The 17,500-nt window shown below is 45.0% G+C and overlaps 1 protein-coding gene across 1 annotated transcript in view; it reads right to left on the minus strand.

Moving 5' to 3' along the window:
• The window catches only part of SMC6 (structural maintenance of chromosomes 6), a 1,850,548-nt gene that overhangs the window by 1,748,014 nt on the left and 85,034 nt on the right, over nucleotides 1–17,500 (minus strand). The window contains exon 5 of the mRNA XM_044068538.1: nucleotides 199–269. Coding sequence (XP_043924473.1) covers nucleotides 199–269 — 71 coding nt within the window. The remainder of the gene's footprint in view (nucleotides 1–198; nucleotides 270–17,500) is intronic.

A 17,500-nucleotide genomic window follows, 5' to 3' on the forward strand; every position in this document is an offset into this window, starting at 1 on the left:
TCTACTATCATCTGCTCTGCCTCTTCTATCCCCACACTACAAAAACTTACCCAAGATGCCTTTTCCTCCACAGAGCAATGGATGCTAAGAAATCATCTAGCTCTCAATGCCACCAAGACCAAATTAATGTTATTTACTCCTCTAAACTCACTCCCCCCAACATTAACTCATTCTTAGTTACCAGTCAGAATAACCTACCTCTCGAAATAGTGTCAGACACCAAACTACTCGGGGTCCAGATCGACAACCAGCTAAAATTTAATTCCCACCTACAAAAACATCAAAAACACATCAAAACTTGGCATGCTGTATAGACAAAATGCCTATCTTACATCCACCACTAAAACCACTCTAGCTACTTCCTTTCTTATCCCTCCCTTCTCTATGGTGCCCTCTACTTACAAATCTTCAGTCCTCATTAAAAAAACAGCTCTCCTCATGTTATAACAAAATTGCTAAATTTGCCACCTCTCATAGGTCTTCCACTCACCACTGTATCTCCCTCCAAAACTACAATGGCTAGAACTTCCCAACTATCTCAATTACACTCAACTAACTCTAGCCCACAAGCTGATTCTAAACCCCTCCAACTGTCCTTCCCTTTCTTCTGCCCTTAAAATGCACCTACCAAACAGAGTCCTAAGGTCCAATAATCAGAATCTACTAGAAGTGCACAAACCCACTCATCCCCCAGGCAAAAACCTTCTTTCCTTCAGCCTCGCCGCCTCTGGAACTCTCTTCCACCTAACATCCGCATTACCACTAATCACTCTACCTTCAAGAAATCTCTTTTCTCACACCTAGCATCTCTATGGGAGTGCTCATGCACCCACCCTCATAACCTACTCTACTATATAACCAACTCTACTACATGCCCTTTAATACCATAACCTACTGTTTTCATCTTCTATGTTTGCTTATTAATCTTCTTCTATGTTTGTGTTTGTTGATTCTATAGCATATACCAAGGCTGATACTATCAAATTGTAACAAACTTTTATATTTTGCTTATGTTCTTTTACTACAATGTACCTAGAAATTATTGTCAAATGTTAATGTACATTTATTCTTTTTTGGAGCTTTTCTCCCCAGGACTCCATTGAAAACGGGTTCTTCGTGGCCCAATGGACTATCCTGGTAAACCAACTGCAATAAATAAATAAATAAATAACTTCAGCTTCTGTTTTTTTTTAACTTTTGCTTTACTAATCTTCTTTTCTACATTCCCTCTTTGTGATATTTTTTTATTGTGAAATTTTCCATATCTGGATGCCTTTGCCTGTATTCCTGTTTGAATATATTTAGGGCTGCCTTTTTTTATATTGATTAATTTGGCTTTCTCCTTTGCATAAATATTGTACCATATCAAATCTCTCTTTCTTTCCCATGTCCATATTTCTTTTTTGTACTTTTCAAAAATGTCTAGGTTTTGTTGTTTCTATTTTCACACTTCCTCAAATGCTTCTTTTTCCAAACAGATCAAAATTTCTCGGTCTATATACTGTTTTTTTTTACAAATCTGTTGTACTAATGAACCCACTTTTTTTATTTGAGGCTTCTGACAGTTTTTCTTGCGGAACTATTTTTCGTTCCTCTAATTTCTCTGCTAATCTTTTTGCAGATCTTGTGTCTGGAAATTTTGGGCTTTTTGCATAATAGTAACTACATAATTTCGTTCTTATTCTCAATAGTCCACTCTGTCATCTTTATGGCTCTTCTTTGGCCTGTCAGTTTTTGCGATTTCCTTCTATAACTGGGGGGGGGGGGTGGGGGGTTGTCCCCCTGGGCCTGATCAGGCCCCATTGTAGGAATGTTTCTGTGTTTTGAGGATTCTACACTGTCATTTTTTCCAGTCCTGCTACCAGTGCACCTACCAGGATTTGGGCACTTTTTTATCCTGGGTCTTATGCATCCAGCTATCTTTTTTTAATTTTTGACCTACTTCTGTCTATGATGTATGCTATATAAATACAATCTATATATCAGCGTAGTCTTGGTGAGATTTTGTGAAAAACAGGGTCCACTTCGTGAAGGTACTCACGAAGACTTGAGTATCAGTTCAATTTCAGCAATGCTACTCTCGATTGCTTGCTAACTTCTCTCTCCTTTCAGACCCCTTCTGATCCCCAGCTAGGTGAGTTTCTCAATGGTACCTGAGTGGGGGATTGTCAAAAGCCTTGGCCAGGTCTAGATAGGCAGTATGCACTGTCTTACCTTCATCCAGGGCTTTGGTGACTTTCTTGAAGAAGTCTACTAAGTTTAATAAGCATGATCTACCCTTAACAAAGCAAATTGCATTAAGTCTAGAGTTTAAGGTTACCTATGTCCTTGCTGATGATGATCATGATCATTCTTTCCATGGCCTTGCAGATGACAGTGGTTAGACTTATGGGTCTAGAGTTCCAAGGGTTGGTTGATGGCCCCCCATTGAGCAAGGGGATTACTATTGCTGTTTTCAACTCCGCTGGAACAAAGCCACTTCTTAGGCTATGGTTAAAGAGAACGCTCAGCTGGTCTGCTGGGTCCTGTTTTAGATTGCTTAGTAAGCTACCAGGGATGTTTATCTGGTCCCATTGAGACCATGATTTTAGCCATGGAGAGAAAGTACAGTTTTGTACCTACCACAAATGTAGATGTCCGATAGGTATGCATCTGCAGTCATAACATATGGGTTGTCCTGCCTCAGGCAGCCCTTCGGTCGGCCGGATTCCAAAGTCTGGGTCTGGCCTCGGCTGATGTCGCACTTTCCCCGACGTCAGAGCTTCTGGGGTATAAAGACATCAGCTAACGCCATTTTCCTCAGTGTTTCTTGCCCCAGATGCCAGGTGCCCTCTAGGAAGGCTAAATTTGGATAAATGTTGAATGTTCCAAACAGTAGCAAAAAATATATATATATACATATATACAAACAAACAAATACACCATAATAGATTCCCCCAGCTAGCTGAAAGAGGGGTAAGCACCCTAGGAATACCACAGAGAGGAAGGAGGGTGGGTAATCCTGACTGCAGATGCATACCTATCGGACATCTACATTTATGGTAGGTACAAAACTGTATTATGTCCTTCAAGGATGCATCTGCAGTCATAACATATGAGTAGAATACCATAGCCAAACTGGGGGAGGAGGTACTAAGATAAGGATGGTGTAGTTAAGATCCCCTGTAAAACTGCAGTTGCAAAGCCTGCTCGGTATCTGGAGTATAAAGGTAGATTGTAATGCTTGGCAAATGTATGCACGGAGCTCCAAGTAGCAGCTTCTAAAATGTCCTTGGTAGCCACCCCTCATAGGAAAGCTGTAGTGGTGGCTGTGGCTCTTGTGGAATGAGGCCTGATATTTTCAGGAGCTGTCTTTCCATGAAAAGAGTAGCAAAAGCGAATGCAATTTCCTATCCATTTTGAAATTGTCTGTTTGGAAATTGCTTTTCCTTGCATCCCAGTTGCATATGCTACAAAAAGTTGGTCAGTTTTTCTGCTGGTTTTAGTTCTGTCCAGATAGTAGCGTAGTTGTCTGTGTACATCCAAGGTGTGCAAAAGTTTTCCCCCTTGTTCTGTGGGTTAGGGAAGAACGTAGGCAAATGAATAGCTTGGTTCAAGGATACCCTGGATACCACCTTTGGCATGAAAGTAGGATTGGTTCTCGGAGACACTCTATCCTGGTGAAAAATAAGGAAAGGCTGCATTGCCATTAATGCCTGTAACTCGGATACTCTTCTTGCTGAAGTGATTGCCAGAAGGAAAGCAGTTTTCCAAGATAAGAACTGTAAGTCTGCTGATGCTGCTGGTTCAAAAGGAGGTAGTGTCAATTTTTCCAGCACAAAATTGAGATCCCATGCAGGCAGAGGGGGTCTCCTTGGAGGTTTTACATTTTTGATCCCTCTCAAAAATTGTCTGAGAAGAGGGTGAGAGAAGATAGGAGGATCCATATTGTATTCTGCTGAAATTGCTGAAGCATGAATCTTAATGGAAGAGTAGGACAGGCCCTTGTGGAACAATTCTGCTAAGTATTCTAGGATGTGTGCTAGGTTTGCCACTGTGACATCTGTACCATTTGATGTGCTCCAAATGAGGAATATCTTCCATTTAGCTGAGTAGGTCTTCCTTGTGAAGGGTCTGCGAGCCTCCAGGATAATGTCCTTGACCCTCTGAGATAAGACAGTTTGGTTTGGTTTTAAGCAATTTTCCAGGCAGTTAGCTGCAGTGTTTTCAAGTTTGGATGCAGGGTCTTGAAATTGTTCTGCGTTAGAAGAAGAGGCCATAGGGGTAGAGGCCATGAGTTCGCCTGAGACATGCTTCTCAGTAGCGGATACCAGTGCTGCCTTGGCCAGTCCGGAGCTATTAGTATCACCTTTGGCTGTTCCTCCCTGATCTTCAGTAGAACCTTGTACATCAATGGGAGAGGTGGAAATGCATACACTGTTAGGGCATTCCAGCTGAAAGAGAGAGAGCCCACCCTCCAGGCTTGTGGGTGGTATGTCCTTGAGCAGAATTTCTTCAGTTGGTGGTTGAGTGGGGAGGCGAACAGGTCTATCTCTGGCATTCCCCATTTCTTTGTTATGAGTTTGAAGATGTCTGGATGCAGCATCCATTCGTGAGCATCCGTGGTAGTTCTGCTTAAGCTGTCTGCCAGTGAATTCTCTTTTCCTGGTATGAATTTGGCCTGCAGCTGGATATTGAGATTCAGGCCTAGGTTCCACAGATCCATTGCCATCTGGCATAGAGGGTAGGAATGCGTGCCTCCCTGTTTGTTCATGTACCACATTACCGTGGTGTTGTCTGTCCTTATCAGCAGATGTCCTTGCTGGAGGAATGATTTGAATGCCTCGATTGCATGCTTCACTGCCAGCATCTCCTTTTGGTTTATGTGCAAGTTTAGCTGGTCTTGAGACCATAGGCCTTGGATACATTTGTCCTCCATGTGTGCTCCCCATCCCAGGTCTGAGGCGTCCGTGGTGATGGTCTGCCTTGGTTGTGGTTTGTTGAAAGGCAACCCTCTGTTGGACTGGCAGGCCTGAGCCCACCACAGGAATTCCTTTTGAAGGCATGGAATGATTGGTATCATGGTTTCTAGACTGTGCCTGTGTTGAGACCATACATTCCTTAGGTACCATTGTAATTTCCTCATATGCAGCCTGGCATGCGGGATCAAGATTATGCAGGATGCCATGTAACCCAGGGCCTGCAGGACTTTCCTTGCAGTAAGCGGAGTATGTCTTGTCAAAGTCATGAAGTAATCTGGAAGTTGCTTTTGTTTTTCTTCTGTGAGAAAAGCCATCTGAGTTAGTGTCCAGATCCGCACCCAAAAAGGTTATCCTTTGGGATGGCACTAGTCTTGACTTTTGGATGTTGACTGTGTATCCCAAGGCCTGTAACAGGTGTATGACATAGGCCAAATCTTTATCAATTTTGTCTTGTTGTCCGCTTGTATAAGGCAGTCGTCCAGGTATGGGTAGATTTGAATTCCCTGAAGCCTGCAATGTGCAATTACTGATGCCAGGCATTTCGTGAATACTCTGGGCGCAGTAGATAAGCCAAAGGGCAATGCTGAGAATTGATAATGCTCTGATCCTGCAAGATCTGGTCGGATAGGGACGTGCAGGTATGCCTCCTTGAGATCTAGAGTCACCAGCCAAGACTCCTTGCCCAACATGGGAAGAAGTTGCTGTAGGGTCAACATTTTGAATTTTGGCACAATGAGATAGGTGTTCAGTGCGGACAAGTCGAGAATAGGCCTCCATTGGGTTTCTTTTCTTGGTACAAGGAACAGTCTGGAGTAAAATCCTTGGCCTTGTTCCACAGATGGTACCCTTTCTATCGCTTTCATCTGAAGTAAATTGTTGATTTGTCTTAAAGCCTCTGGCTTCTAGTTTGATGGAAGGTTTGGCATTCCGCTCCTTTTTGGTAAAGTGTGGAAGTGAAACCTGTATCCTTTGTCTATTGTTTGCAATGTCCATGTGTCCTTTGTAATGCAATGCCAGTTTTTTGAGAATAAAGCCAGCTTTCCGCCCAAGGGAGCTTCCGGTTGTTCCCTGGTGGGCGGAATCAGAGTCAAGTCATTGTGTCTGTCCTGTGGTAGTGGTTGTAGTTGCAGCTGTGGCACTACTCCTCTGGTTGGCAGGCTGCCACTGACGACCCCTGTAGGCACCCTTTGATTGACCTCTGCCTCTTGGGCGTCTATTCCTGCCCCTCTGTGCTCTGGAGGTGTCTGGAAAGGACCAATTCTTTGAAGGCCAGTTTCAGCTGAACCTCGGAGGTTGAACCTGCAGAAATTCCTTTACTGTTTGCACAGATTTTGCCTTTTCTTCCACTTTCTTTAGAATCTCCTGTGCAGGGGAGCCAAATAAACTTTGTTTCTCCATTGGAGCATCTAGGAGTTTAGCCTTGACATGGTCTGGCAAGGATTGCTCTTTTAGCCAGGCATGCCTACGAATTACTGCCCTAGTCATAGCTGATCTAAATGAAGCCTCCAGTGCATCATAGCCACATTTTAAGAAATGATTACTGACCTGCTGAGAGTTGTGTACCAAATCCTGAAGGGATTTACGGTCTAAAGGTTCAGGAGAAGAAAGCTTTTATTCAGCTGATCTAACAAATATTCTTGGTGCTGTATCATATGGAATTGACAGTTTAATGCCCTGGCAGAAAGAGTAGCAGATGTATAAACCTTTTTACCCCATCTCTCTAATGCTCTTGACTCTCTTTCAGAGGGTAGGGGATTTTTGGCAGTGGCAGCTGCAACACCTTTTGGGTCCTGAGAAATAGTTTCTGGGTCTGCAGCATGGGCTTTATACAGGTGGAAGTGAGAATCCGGGACCCTGTAATATCGGTCAGGTTTTGCAGGGGCCGGGGGAAGAGAATCAGGGGCAGAACTGACATCATTATACACATCATCAATTACAGTTAGCACAGGTGGTATGGCTAAGGGCCTATGCTGGGGCAAATGTAAAAAAGTCCTTAATCTTTTTCTAGAATCAGAAAAATCCTGACCCTGCCATTGAAAGTGTTCCCTCATTGAGTGCAAAGTCTCCCCAAAGGAAAATTCTTCAGGAGAGGAGGCTGAAGGAATAGAGTCTTCTGCATCTGAATCCTCATAAGGCGAATAGGCCCCTTCCTGATGGTCTGACAAATCAGATCCATCCGAGGAGTAATCAGAGGAGAGAGGTTCAGTCCTAGGCCTTTTGTCAGGTGGAGGTTGGGAGGCCCTGTCTGGGTGAGGTTGGGAACCCCTAATCAAGGATATAAGGTCCTCAGCAAGACTGAGAATCTGAGAGCTTGAGGAAGGCCTCTGTGAAGTAGATTTGGCAGTTAAAGCTTTTGAAAGTTTGGCAGCTTTAGCCCTGGAGAAGGCCTTAATAGACATAGAAGCAGGGGGCCTAGCTGCCCCACGTGCAGGTGTAGAAATGTCCAATGGAATGGTGTCGGACAATTTTTGAGCACCAGCTTCGGTAGGGATTTCTGAAGCCGACTCAGCCGGGGCCTCTCTGGCCTCGGTTGTCGGAGGTATGATTTCGGAAGAAGTAAGAACCGAGGACTCGGTTTCAGCGAAACCGAGACACTGCGTAGGCCTAACCGTGGTTTCAGCGAAACCGCGGGCATGAGTGTCGGTCCTTTTCCCTGCGTTTTTTGGGCATATGCATAGTCGGAGTCTCCGACGGCATTTTATATGCAAAAGCGGATCCGAAAAACTCTTCTGCAAACTCCGACCGACGTCTAAGAGTCCATCGGTTGAAGGAAGCACAGGCTAAACAAGCTGATACGTCGTGGTCTGGGCCTAAGCAAGGAAGGCAGTAAGAATGGAAATCCTTATGAGGTATTTGTTTCCCACAAGTTAAACAATTATTTACTTTGTCTGACATCGGCTGAGGCAAGAAAGAGTCCCCAACGGGGTACTTAGCTTTTTTCGAAGTCTTTGGTAGCTGAAATCTCTGGATCTGACCGACCGGCACTTGCGAACAGCTTCTGCTTCGGGCACTGCGTGGCAAGAAAGACTGAGGAAAATGGCGTCGGCTGATGCCTTTATACCCCAGAAGCTCTGACGTCGGGGAAAGTGCGACATCAGCCGAGGCCAGACCCAGACTTTGGAATCCGGCCGACCGAAGGGCTGCCTGAGGCAGGACAACCCATATGTTATGACTGCAGATGCATCCTTGAAGGACATCAGATATAACCTTATCCCTGGAGATGCTAGTCAGGGGACTGGTGTCAAGTATGCTTTGGGGTATGGCCACTGGGGCCAAGGGGTTGAAGTTGGTGCAAAATCCATCAGCTAACAAGTTAGCAATTTCCTCCCGTGCAGTATGAGTGGTACCATCTACTGCCAGTTTGGCACATAGCTAGGCATTCCCTTTTAGATTACATATGTAGTTAAAGAATGCCTTATCATTATCCTTAGCTAGTGATGTTATTTTAGCTTTGAAATTCACTGTAGAGGATTTTGCACTCCCAACTGGTAAATGATAATGCTTGGTGAAAGTATGCACAGAACTCCAGGTAGCAGATTCTAGGATATCCCTGGTAGAGACAACTCTGAGAAAAGATGCAGAAGTAGATGCAGCCCTGGTGGAGTGAGATCTGATCCCCTGGATGATGGTGTTTATAGCAGAAATTAATGCAATGACTTATCCATTTAGAAATGGTTTGATTTGAAATAGCCTTCCCCTCTGCCCTTGCAGCAAATGCTACCAGCAGTTGTTCAGATTTTCTTTGAGATTTAGTCCTGTCCAAGTAAAATCTTAGTTGTCTGTGCACATCCAAGGAATGCAGAATCCGTTCCTCTTTGTTCTGTGGATTGGGAAAGAAGGTTGTCAAATGAATGGACTGATTAAGAGCCACTCTGGAAACCACCTTGGTCGTGAAAGATGGACTGGTCACAAGAGGTACCCTGTCTGCATGAAAGATGATGAAAGGCTCCACTGTCATAAGGGCCTGTAATTCAGATATCTTTCTTGCTGAAGTGATTGGTAAAAGGAAGGCTGTTTTCCAAGAAAGAAATTTTAAGTCTACAGTAGCAGCTGACTCGAAAGGAGGTAGAGTGAGTTTCTCCAAAACAAAGTTAAGGTCCCAGGCAAGGGTTGGAGCTCTCCTGGGAGGTCTCAGGTTTTTTGCCCCTCTGAGATACTGCTTGAGCAGAGGATGTGAGAAGAGGGGTGGTTCCGTCTTATAGTGAGCTGAAATAGCTGAGGCGTAGATTTTAATGGAGGAAAAAGACAAGCCCTTGTGAAGCATCTCAGTTAAGTACTGCAAAATCTGAGGTAAATTGGACACTGCTGTGCTCATCCCTAGAGATTGGTTCCAGGCACAGAATCTTTTCCATTTGTCAGCATAAGATTTTCTAGTACTAGGTCTCCTTGCCGCCAAGATGACATCCATCACAGATTTGCTGAGGGATGATAAGGGTGAATTTAAGTGATTAGCCAGGCTGCAAGGTTTAATGTTAGAAGCTGAGGGTGCAGAATTTGTTTCTCCTGCTGAGACAGCAGGGAAGGGGTCTGAGGCAGGTGCCATGGAGATATTTGCGACAAACTGCGCAGGAGGGGGTACCAGTGTTGACGTGGCCAGTCTGGAGCACTCAAAATCATCCTTGGTTTGTCCTGTTTGACTTTTAGTAGAATTATGGAGAGCAGTGGCAGAGGGGGAAAAGCGTAGACTGATAGATTTTTCCAGCTTAAGGACAGAGCATCCACTTTCCAGGCTTGTTTGCGGGGAGTTCTTGTGCAACACTTGTCCAACTGGTAGTTCTGGGGGGAGGCAAATAGATCTATGTCTGGGCTCCCCCATTTGTTTGTCAACATGTTGACAATCCATGGTTCCAGTTTCCACTCGTGTGGGTCCATGAGGTTTTTGCTTAGTCAGTCTCCCAGTGTATTCAATTTTCCTGGCAGGAATTGAGCTTGCAGATGCACTTGGTAGCTCAGGGCTGTGTTACACAATGCCATGGCTAGTTTGCAGAGGGGGTAGGAATGTGTACCCCCCCCCCCTGCTTGTTTATGTACCACATAACTGTGGTATTGTCTGTCTTTATCATTAGTTGTCCTGGAAGAATGTAGTCCTTGAAGGCTGTCAGAGCATTCTGTACAGCTAACATTTCTTTTTGATTGATATGTAGGTGCATTTGATTTGGGTTCCATTTGCACTGAATGCACTTCCCTGCTAAGTGAGCCCCCCATGCATAGTCTGATGCATCTGCAGTTAGGGTTTGGGCGGCAGGGTGTAGTGTGAATGGTAATCCCTTGTTTTGGTGGCAGGCTTCTGCCCACCATAGGAACTCCAGGGCTAGGGCAAGGCACCCACATAGACCTACCACAACTGCAAACCAAACACATAAAAACACAAAGACATACTCGGAGGCTCTAATAAAAAACTTACCAAAACAACAGAGGTTCCCAAAGCAGACATCCAAAAATCCACCACCTCAAAACAAAACACATGCAACACATACTTCAATAAATCAGTGTGTCGACCAATCGCAGCCCTTAAGGCCAAACACCTTGCCTGATACACTAGTAATAGGTGACTCCATAGTCAGACACACTGATGTCCCACTGACCAGGCTGAACAAGGAGAAGGTGACTGTGAGCTGTCTATCGGGAGCTAGGATCCGCCACATAACACATGCACTCAGGTCACTCCAAAGCAAGTACAAATATGATTCCGTTATTGTCCATGCTGGTATGAATGACCTGAGACGTACCTCCCTGGACTACATGAAAAGAGACATAGAGGAGCTCTCCGATTATGTAGCCCAGGCTGGTACGACCCTGACCCTGAGCAGCATCTTGCCCTCACCAAGAATGATACCACAATACAAAGACAAGATAATCAGCTTTAACAATTGGCTCAAGTACTGGTGTCATTCTAAGGGGATCCAAGGTCTGTCTGCCTGGGATGATATGTTGGACAAGCCACGCTGCTTCGCAAGGGATGGCTTACACCTGTCACCACTGGGCTTCCAGATATTGGCTAAAGCTCTTGCTACCCCCATAGTGCATTTTTTAGGCAAGGCTCAAAAGACAAACCCACCTCCTTAGAAAACAAAAATGGAAAAAAACTAAGGGTAATGCTGCTCAACGCCAGAAGTCTAAATCTCAAGATGCAGGCACTTGATGCACTCCTCAGCATGGAGAACATCGACGTCTGTGCAGTAACTGAAACCTGGTTCAAGGCTCCTGAGAGCACCCCAGCGCTACCAGGCTATACCTCGTACCATGCTTTTCGGCCCCAAAACCCGGGCCGAACCACAAAGGGCGGGGGAGTGTCCATATTCATAAAGGACACCCACACCTCCAGGTTAGTAGCAACACATGAAGCATCAGAGACCATACAGGTGCAACTAACCATAGGCAAAACTGCTATACAACTGGTAGCATGTTACAGACCACCCTCCCAGTCTCAAGAACCCCACTCAGCTTTCCTGAAGACATTGGAGGATATGAATGTATCACAAAATACCATCATACTGGGAGACTTCAACTACCCAAACATAGATTGGGTACATTATTCTAGCCCTAATACCCTAGCCCAAAGGTTCCTGGAATTCATAAATTCAAATGTACTGGAACAACTAGTCACCTCTCCCACTAGGGGAGATAATATACTAGACCTGATCATCACAAACATGGGGACAAAATGCTCCACACCGGAAGTATACACCTCACTAGTGAGATCTGACCACAAACTAATCACCCTGGATATACATATCCCACACCTCCACCCCCAGCACAAAAGACCACAGTGAAAAACTTCTCAAAAGCAGACTTCACTCTTCTTAAGACTGAGATGGTATCCTTTAAGCCCACTGTGCCAGTGGATACCACATATCACAATGCCGAATCCTTCACAAATGCTTTCTATGGACATCTCCAAGAATGCATGGATCATGCAATCCCAAACAAATCCAAGTCCTTCTCCACCAAATGTAAGCGTCCTGTCTGGTGGACCTCAGCCATAAACAAATTGTATAACAAAAGAAGGAAGCTACTGCACGTCAGAGCGAAATCCCATGAAGGGAAGACATCTCTGATCAACATTAGCAGAAAACTACGTTCTCTCATAAAAACATCCAAGGCAAACTTTGAGAGAAAAATCGCTAAGGACACTAAAGATGACCACAAAGCCTTCTTCAGCTATGTTAGAAACCTGGAAACCCTCAGATATGCTCAGAGTTGGTTCACAACAACAAAAAATACACTGAACCCACAGATATTGCTAACATTCTGGCTGACAGGTTCAGTGCAAATTTCTTGCCTCCTTCACCCCCAAAAGAAGAAATACTTATCCCAGCTGAATGTAATCTCCCTGTCATCTCAGATGTCCAAGTGAGAACCGCCCTAAACAAAGCAAAAAACACAGCATCAATGGGACCCGACGGTATCCCGGGGTGCGTGTTACGTGAACTCCAAGAGGAGCTAAACCCACACATAAAAATGCTATTTAACCTAAGCCTTACTTCGGGATATGTACCTGAACACTGGCGTACAGCAATAGTGGTCCCACTCCACAAGGGGGGTGCCTCTACAGACCCTGGAAACTACCGTCCCATAAGCTTGACTAGCCTGGTCTGCAAAGCTATGGAAAGAATCATTATGGAACTCATAAACGGAGACAAAGGGGACCTACAGACGCTTGACCCCACCCAGTTCGGCTTTGTAAAGGGCAGATCCTGCCTTTTAAACCTGGTTGACTTTTTCGAAACAGTCACTAGAGCCATTGATGAGGGCAAAGCAGTCCATACAGCATACCTGGACTTGGCTAAGGCCTTCAACACAATACCCCACTGAGGCATCATAGATAAGCTAAACAGCTTAAAAGTAAACCCTTATGTCACTAGATGGGTTGAAAACTGGCTGAAGGACAGAACCCATAAAGTTAAAATCGCTGGAACAATGTCAGACTCAAAGCCAGTCACAAGTGGTGTCCCACAGGGATCTGTCCTGGGACCCCTCTTGTTCGGCATTTATTTCTCAGATGTTAAAGCAAACATGGGAGGGCTGCGGCTGACAAAGTTCGCAGATGACTGCAAACTAGGTGCCATAGTCGATACACCAGCAGATACACACATCCTACAAAAAGGCCTCACTGAAATGGACAACTGGTGCCGTAGTCACGGCCTTAAACTAAATGCCAAAAAATGTATAGTCATCCCTTTTGGAAAAAACAAAGTACCCACAAATTATCACATGGACAGCAACCCACTGAGTATGGAAAAAGTAATCAGAGACCTAGGGACCCAAGTAGACAGCGACCTCTCATTTGACACCCACGTTGCCAAAGTGGTTAGAAAAACATTCTACCTTGCACACCTCATCATGAAGGGTTTCACATCCAGATCCAAGGATGTCATTGTACCCCTATATTCCTCCCTCAGACCCATGATTGAGTACAATGCCCCATTTGGTATGTACCTCACCTGGCACTTGCAACAGCTGGAGAGACCACAAAAGTACCTCACCAAAAGGATCAAGGGTCTCCAACATATGTCTTAATCTGCCAGACTAAAGAAACATCAGCTCTATTCAGTAGCATACCGCCTGCTCAGAGGTGATCTCTGCCGGACGTACAAGGCCATGTCCAATCAGGATCTGATGGACATGCTCCACCTCAAAAAATCCAAATCCATCTGGACCACGAGAGCTAAAGACTTCAACTTCGGCACAAGTATGAATAGGACATGCTGGAGGGATAGATTCATAACCCAGAGGCTTCCTATGCTTTGGAACAGGATCCCAGTTCATATATAAGAGAAATCTTGATGAGTGGATGGGAGATCGTAAGTTTACCCCAGGGGTCACATCTGTGTCACTGCTAGACAGGGGCACAGTAAACTAATTCTATTATATAAGGGGACCTTCACAGTGTCACTACTAGACAGAGGCACAGTTTTCTAGATTTATTCTGTACATTTTTGTACCATTTCATGAGGTGGCAAAAGCCACATCACTATGGCTAGGCTTACAAATGCCCCAGGGCAGATAGCCTAGTACTATACTATGAAACTACGAAACTATGATAGGAATCACTGTTTCCAGGCTGTGACAATGTTGACTCCATAGACTTTTTAGGTACCACTGTAGTTTCCTCATATGCAGTCTTGCATATGGAATTAGAAGAATGCAGGAGGCCATGAACCCCAAGGCTTGCAGTATTTGTCTTGCAGATAGCAGGGTTTTTGTGGCCACTTGTTTGAATTAAGTTACCAAATGAATTTGCTTCTCTGGCGTGAGGAAAGTCATCTGGGCAGTTGTATTCAAGCTTGCACCCAGGAATGTAATTTGTTGACAGGGTACCAGTTGTGATTTCTTTTCGTTTATGGTGTACCCTAGACAAGTTAGTACCCTTTTTACAAACGCCAGATGATTTAAAAGTATGTCCTGGTTTTCTGCCCGAATTAGACAATCGTCCAGGTATGAATATATTTGAATATTTCTTTGCCTGCAAAATGCAATAACTGGAGCCAGGCACTTTGTGAATACCCCGGGCGCAGTAGACAAGCCAAAGGGTAGTGCAGAGAACTGATAATGCAAGTAGTCTGCTTTGAAGCATAGGTATCTTCTGCAAGATTCCCTGATTGGGATGTGCAGGTATGCTTCTTTTAAATCTAGAGTTGCCAACCAGGTGTCCTTGCCTAGCATAGGTAGTAAATGGTGAAGAGTCAGCATCTTGAAGTTTGGAATCTCCAGAAAGGTGTTTAGAGTTGAGACGTCCAGGATTGGACGCCATGATTTGTTTTTTCTGGGTACCAGGAAAAGCCTTGAACAGAAACCTTGTCCCGTTTTCTCTTCTGGCACCAGCTGAATAGCCCCCATGCTTAAGAGAGAAAGTACTTGTTTTTGAGCCTCTGCCCACTGATTCGGGGGCAGGTCTGGACACCCGTTTTGTGTTGGCAATGTGTGGAAATTAAATTTGTATCCCTGGGACACTATTTAAAAACCATTTGTCCTGGGTTATGAGTTCCCAGTTCTTTGCATGAAGAGCAATCTTTCCCTTCAAAGCGGCAGTAGAAAAATGAGCGCTTGGTAATTTTAACAGGAGGGTGTCTTGGTATTTCCAGATTTGGAAGTGGAGGCCCCCCACTGCTTAGCTGTGAGAGTACCCTGGGACTGAAACATGGGGTTTTTGCTGTGTCTGGGTTTCGCTTGAAAGGATCTGGAAGGGGCTGGAAAGGACCAATTCTTAGTAGGCCAATGCCTACTAAATCTTGGAGGTTGCACTGGTAAGAAATCTAACAGTTTGCATAGATTTAGCTTCATCCTCCATCTTTTTTTATAACTTCTTCAGACTTATTGCCAAACAGGCGGTCCTGCTTTAAAGGAGCATCCAACAATTCAATTTTAACATGATCAGGGAAAGGTTGCTCCTTAAGTCAAGCATGCCTTCCAAGCACAGACCTAGTAACAGCAGCCTTGCAGGAGGCCTCTAAAGAATCAAAACCACATTGCAAAGTATGTTTGCCAACTTGTTCAGCAGACTGCATTAAATCCTGTAAATCTTTATTTTCCACACAGTCAGGAATCAACATAATTTTCTGATTAAGCAGTTCAATAATATGCTGTTGATATTTTAACATATGAAATTGGCAGTTCAATGCTCTGATTGGCCAAGGTCGCAGAAGTATAAACCTTTTTACCCCATCTGTCCAGTGCCCTGGAATCTCTATCAGAAGGGGTAGGATTTTTAGCAGTAGAAGCCTTAATGCCCTTGGGCCCCTGATAAATGGTTTCTGGATCTGCAACAGGGTTTTTGAAAAGGAGCTTGTGGGACTCAGGAACCCTGTAGTATCTGTCAGGTTTTCTAGGAGCCGGAGGCAGGGAATCAGGGGCCAAACTGGATTACGAGAACACATAAACAATGTCCAGAACAGGAGTTATAAATGAGGTATCATTTGTTTTTTAGGCATAGGGGCCTGAACACGTGGCCTGGGCATCGGTTTTCATAGACATGGATTGAGATTTAGGCCTTAGTAATGAAGGCGGTGTCGATTTAATATGCAAGCTTGTAGGCCTGAATACACCCTCAGAAGCCAGTGCCTGCACAGCGGCTCCGGAATCATCTCGCAGCATACCGGACTCATAATGGGTCTCAGTAGAGGCTGCAAATCAGAAGTAGCGGGCATCAGGGGCTGCGAAAGTGCCTCACTGAGTACAGGTGAACTGGCAACTGGCTTAGGAGAAGCGTTGTTGGCAGTTTTGGACCTTGGCGGTCTGTCTCTGTCTTTATCCTTGCGTTTTTTTTGGAATTCCGGTAGTCAGAAGGCTAACAGACAACATTTCTGGATAATTAAACAGAGAACACAAATAATTAGAGGCAAAAATGTACCGATGACGGATAGTGCGTTGATTAAATAAAGCACAAAACCGACAGCAAGGTACATCGTGGTCAGGGCCTATGCAAGGAATACAGTACGAATGAAAATCTTTATGAGGTATTTGCTTTCCACAAATAATGCAATTATTAACTTTTACTGACATCGGTAAAGAGCAAGAAAAAGGTTTCCCCAACAGGGTACATAGCTTTTAGCTGAAGACTTCGATTCTGAAACTCGAAAACGAATATTTCAGGAGTCGGCCGACCGGCACTTTCGAACTGATTCTGCTTCGGGCACCGCACAGCAAGAAAGACTGATGTAATGACGTCGGCTGCATGTTTTAAACACCTGACGACCTGACATCTTGGAAGAAGGGAGAGCATCTGACCCAGGACCCAAGACTTTGTTAAGCAGGCCAACTGAGTGCTACCTGCCAGCAGATTACCCAAATATAATGACTGCAACAGTGAAACAAGAAGAACATTGTCCGGGAGGTGCTTTGGGGGAGAGGGAAGTGTCACAAAGGGAATTGTGTAACCTCTGGATATTATATGGAGCACCCAATGGTCTGTTGACATGGACTCCCATGCCGTCAAGTGCATAGAGAAATGGCCCCCGTCTGCCTCCAGAGCAGTCGGGCAAACCCTCAGGGCTGTTGCACGGGTCTGTCCGGGAACGATTCTTGGGACTCAAAGTTCTTCGGACCCCCCCATCTCTAAGCCGGCATCTGTGTTGTCCCCATCTGCCTCTAGGGGAAAAGTAGTCCAGAGTGTCCCAGGAACACAGACTTCCGGAACCACATTTTCTTTTGCCCCTGCTGATTCCTGGAGAAAAATCTTTGTGGGTTAGAGAAGCGGATTCCGACAGCAGACAGTGTCTTCTCATCTTTCTCACTCTGGACTAGGGTGTCACAAACAGTCTTCCCAAATAAGGAAGAGCCGTCATAGGGAGCATTCGCAAAAGATGCCTTGAAGGATTCTGCGAAATTACATAGCCTGAGCTAGGCATGTCACCTCATAGCAACGCTGGACCCGGCCGCCAGTGCCGCTCCTTCGGTGGCATAAGTAAGGAGTCGCATGGACGTGTTGGTAACCGCTTTCATAGTGGCCATTCTCATAGAGAATGTGAGTTTATTCTCTGGCATCATGGACTTCAGAGGAGACGCAGTGAACTCTTTGATCAGTTCACGCTGCAGTCTGG

The sequence above is a fragment of the Protopterus annectens genome, chromosome 1.part0 (genome assembly GCF_019279795.1).
Source record: "Protopterus annectens isolate FY-2018-M chromosome 1.part0, PAN1.0, whole genome shotgun sequence".
NCBI classification, from domain to species: domain Eukaryota; kingdom Metazoa; phylum Chordata; order Ceratodontiformes; family Protopteridae; genus Protopterus; species Protopterus annectens.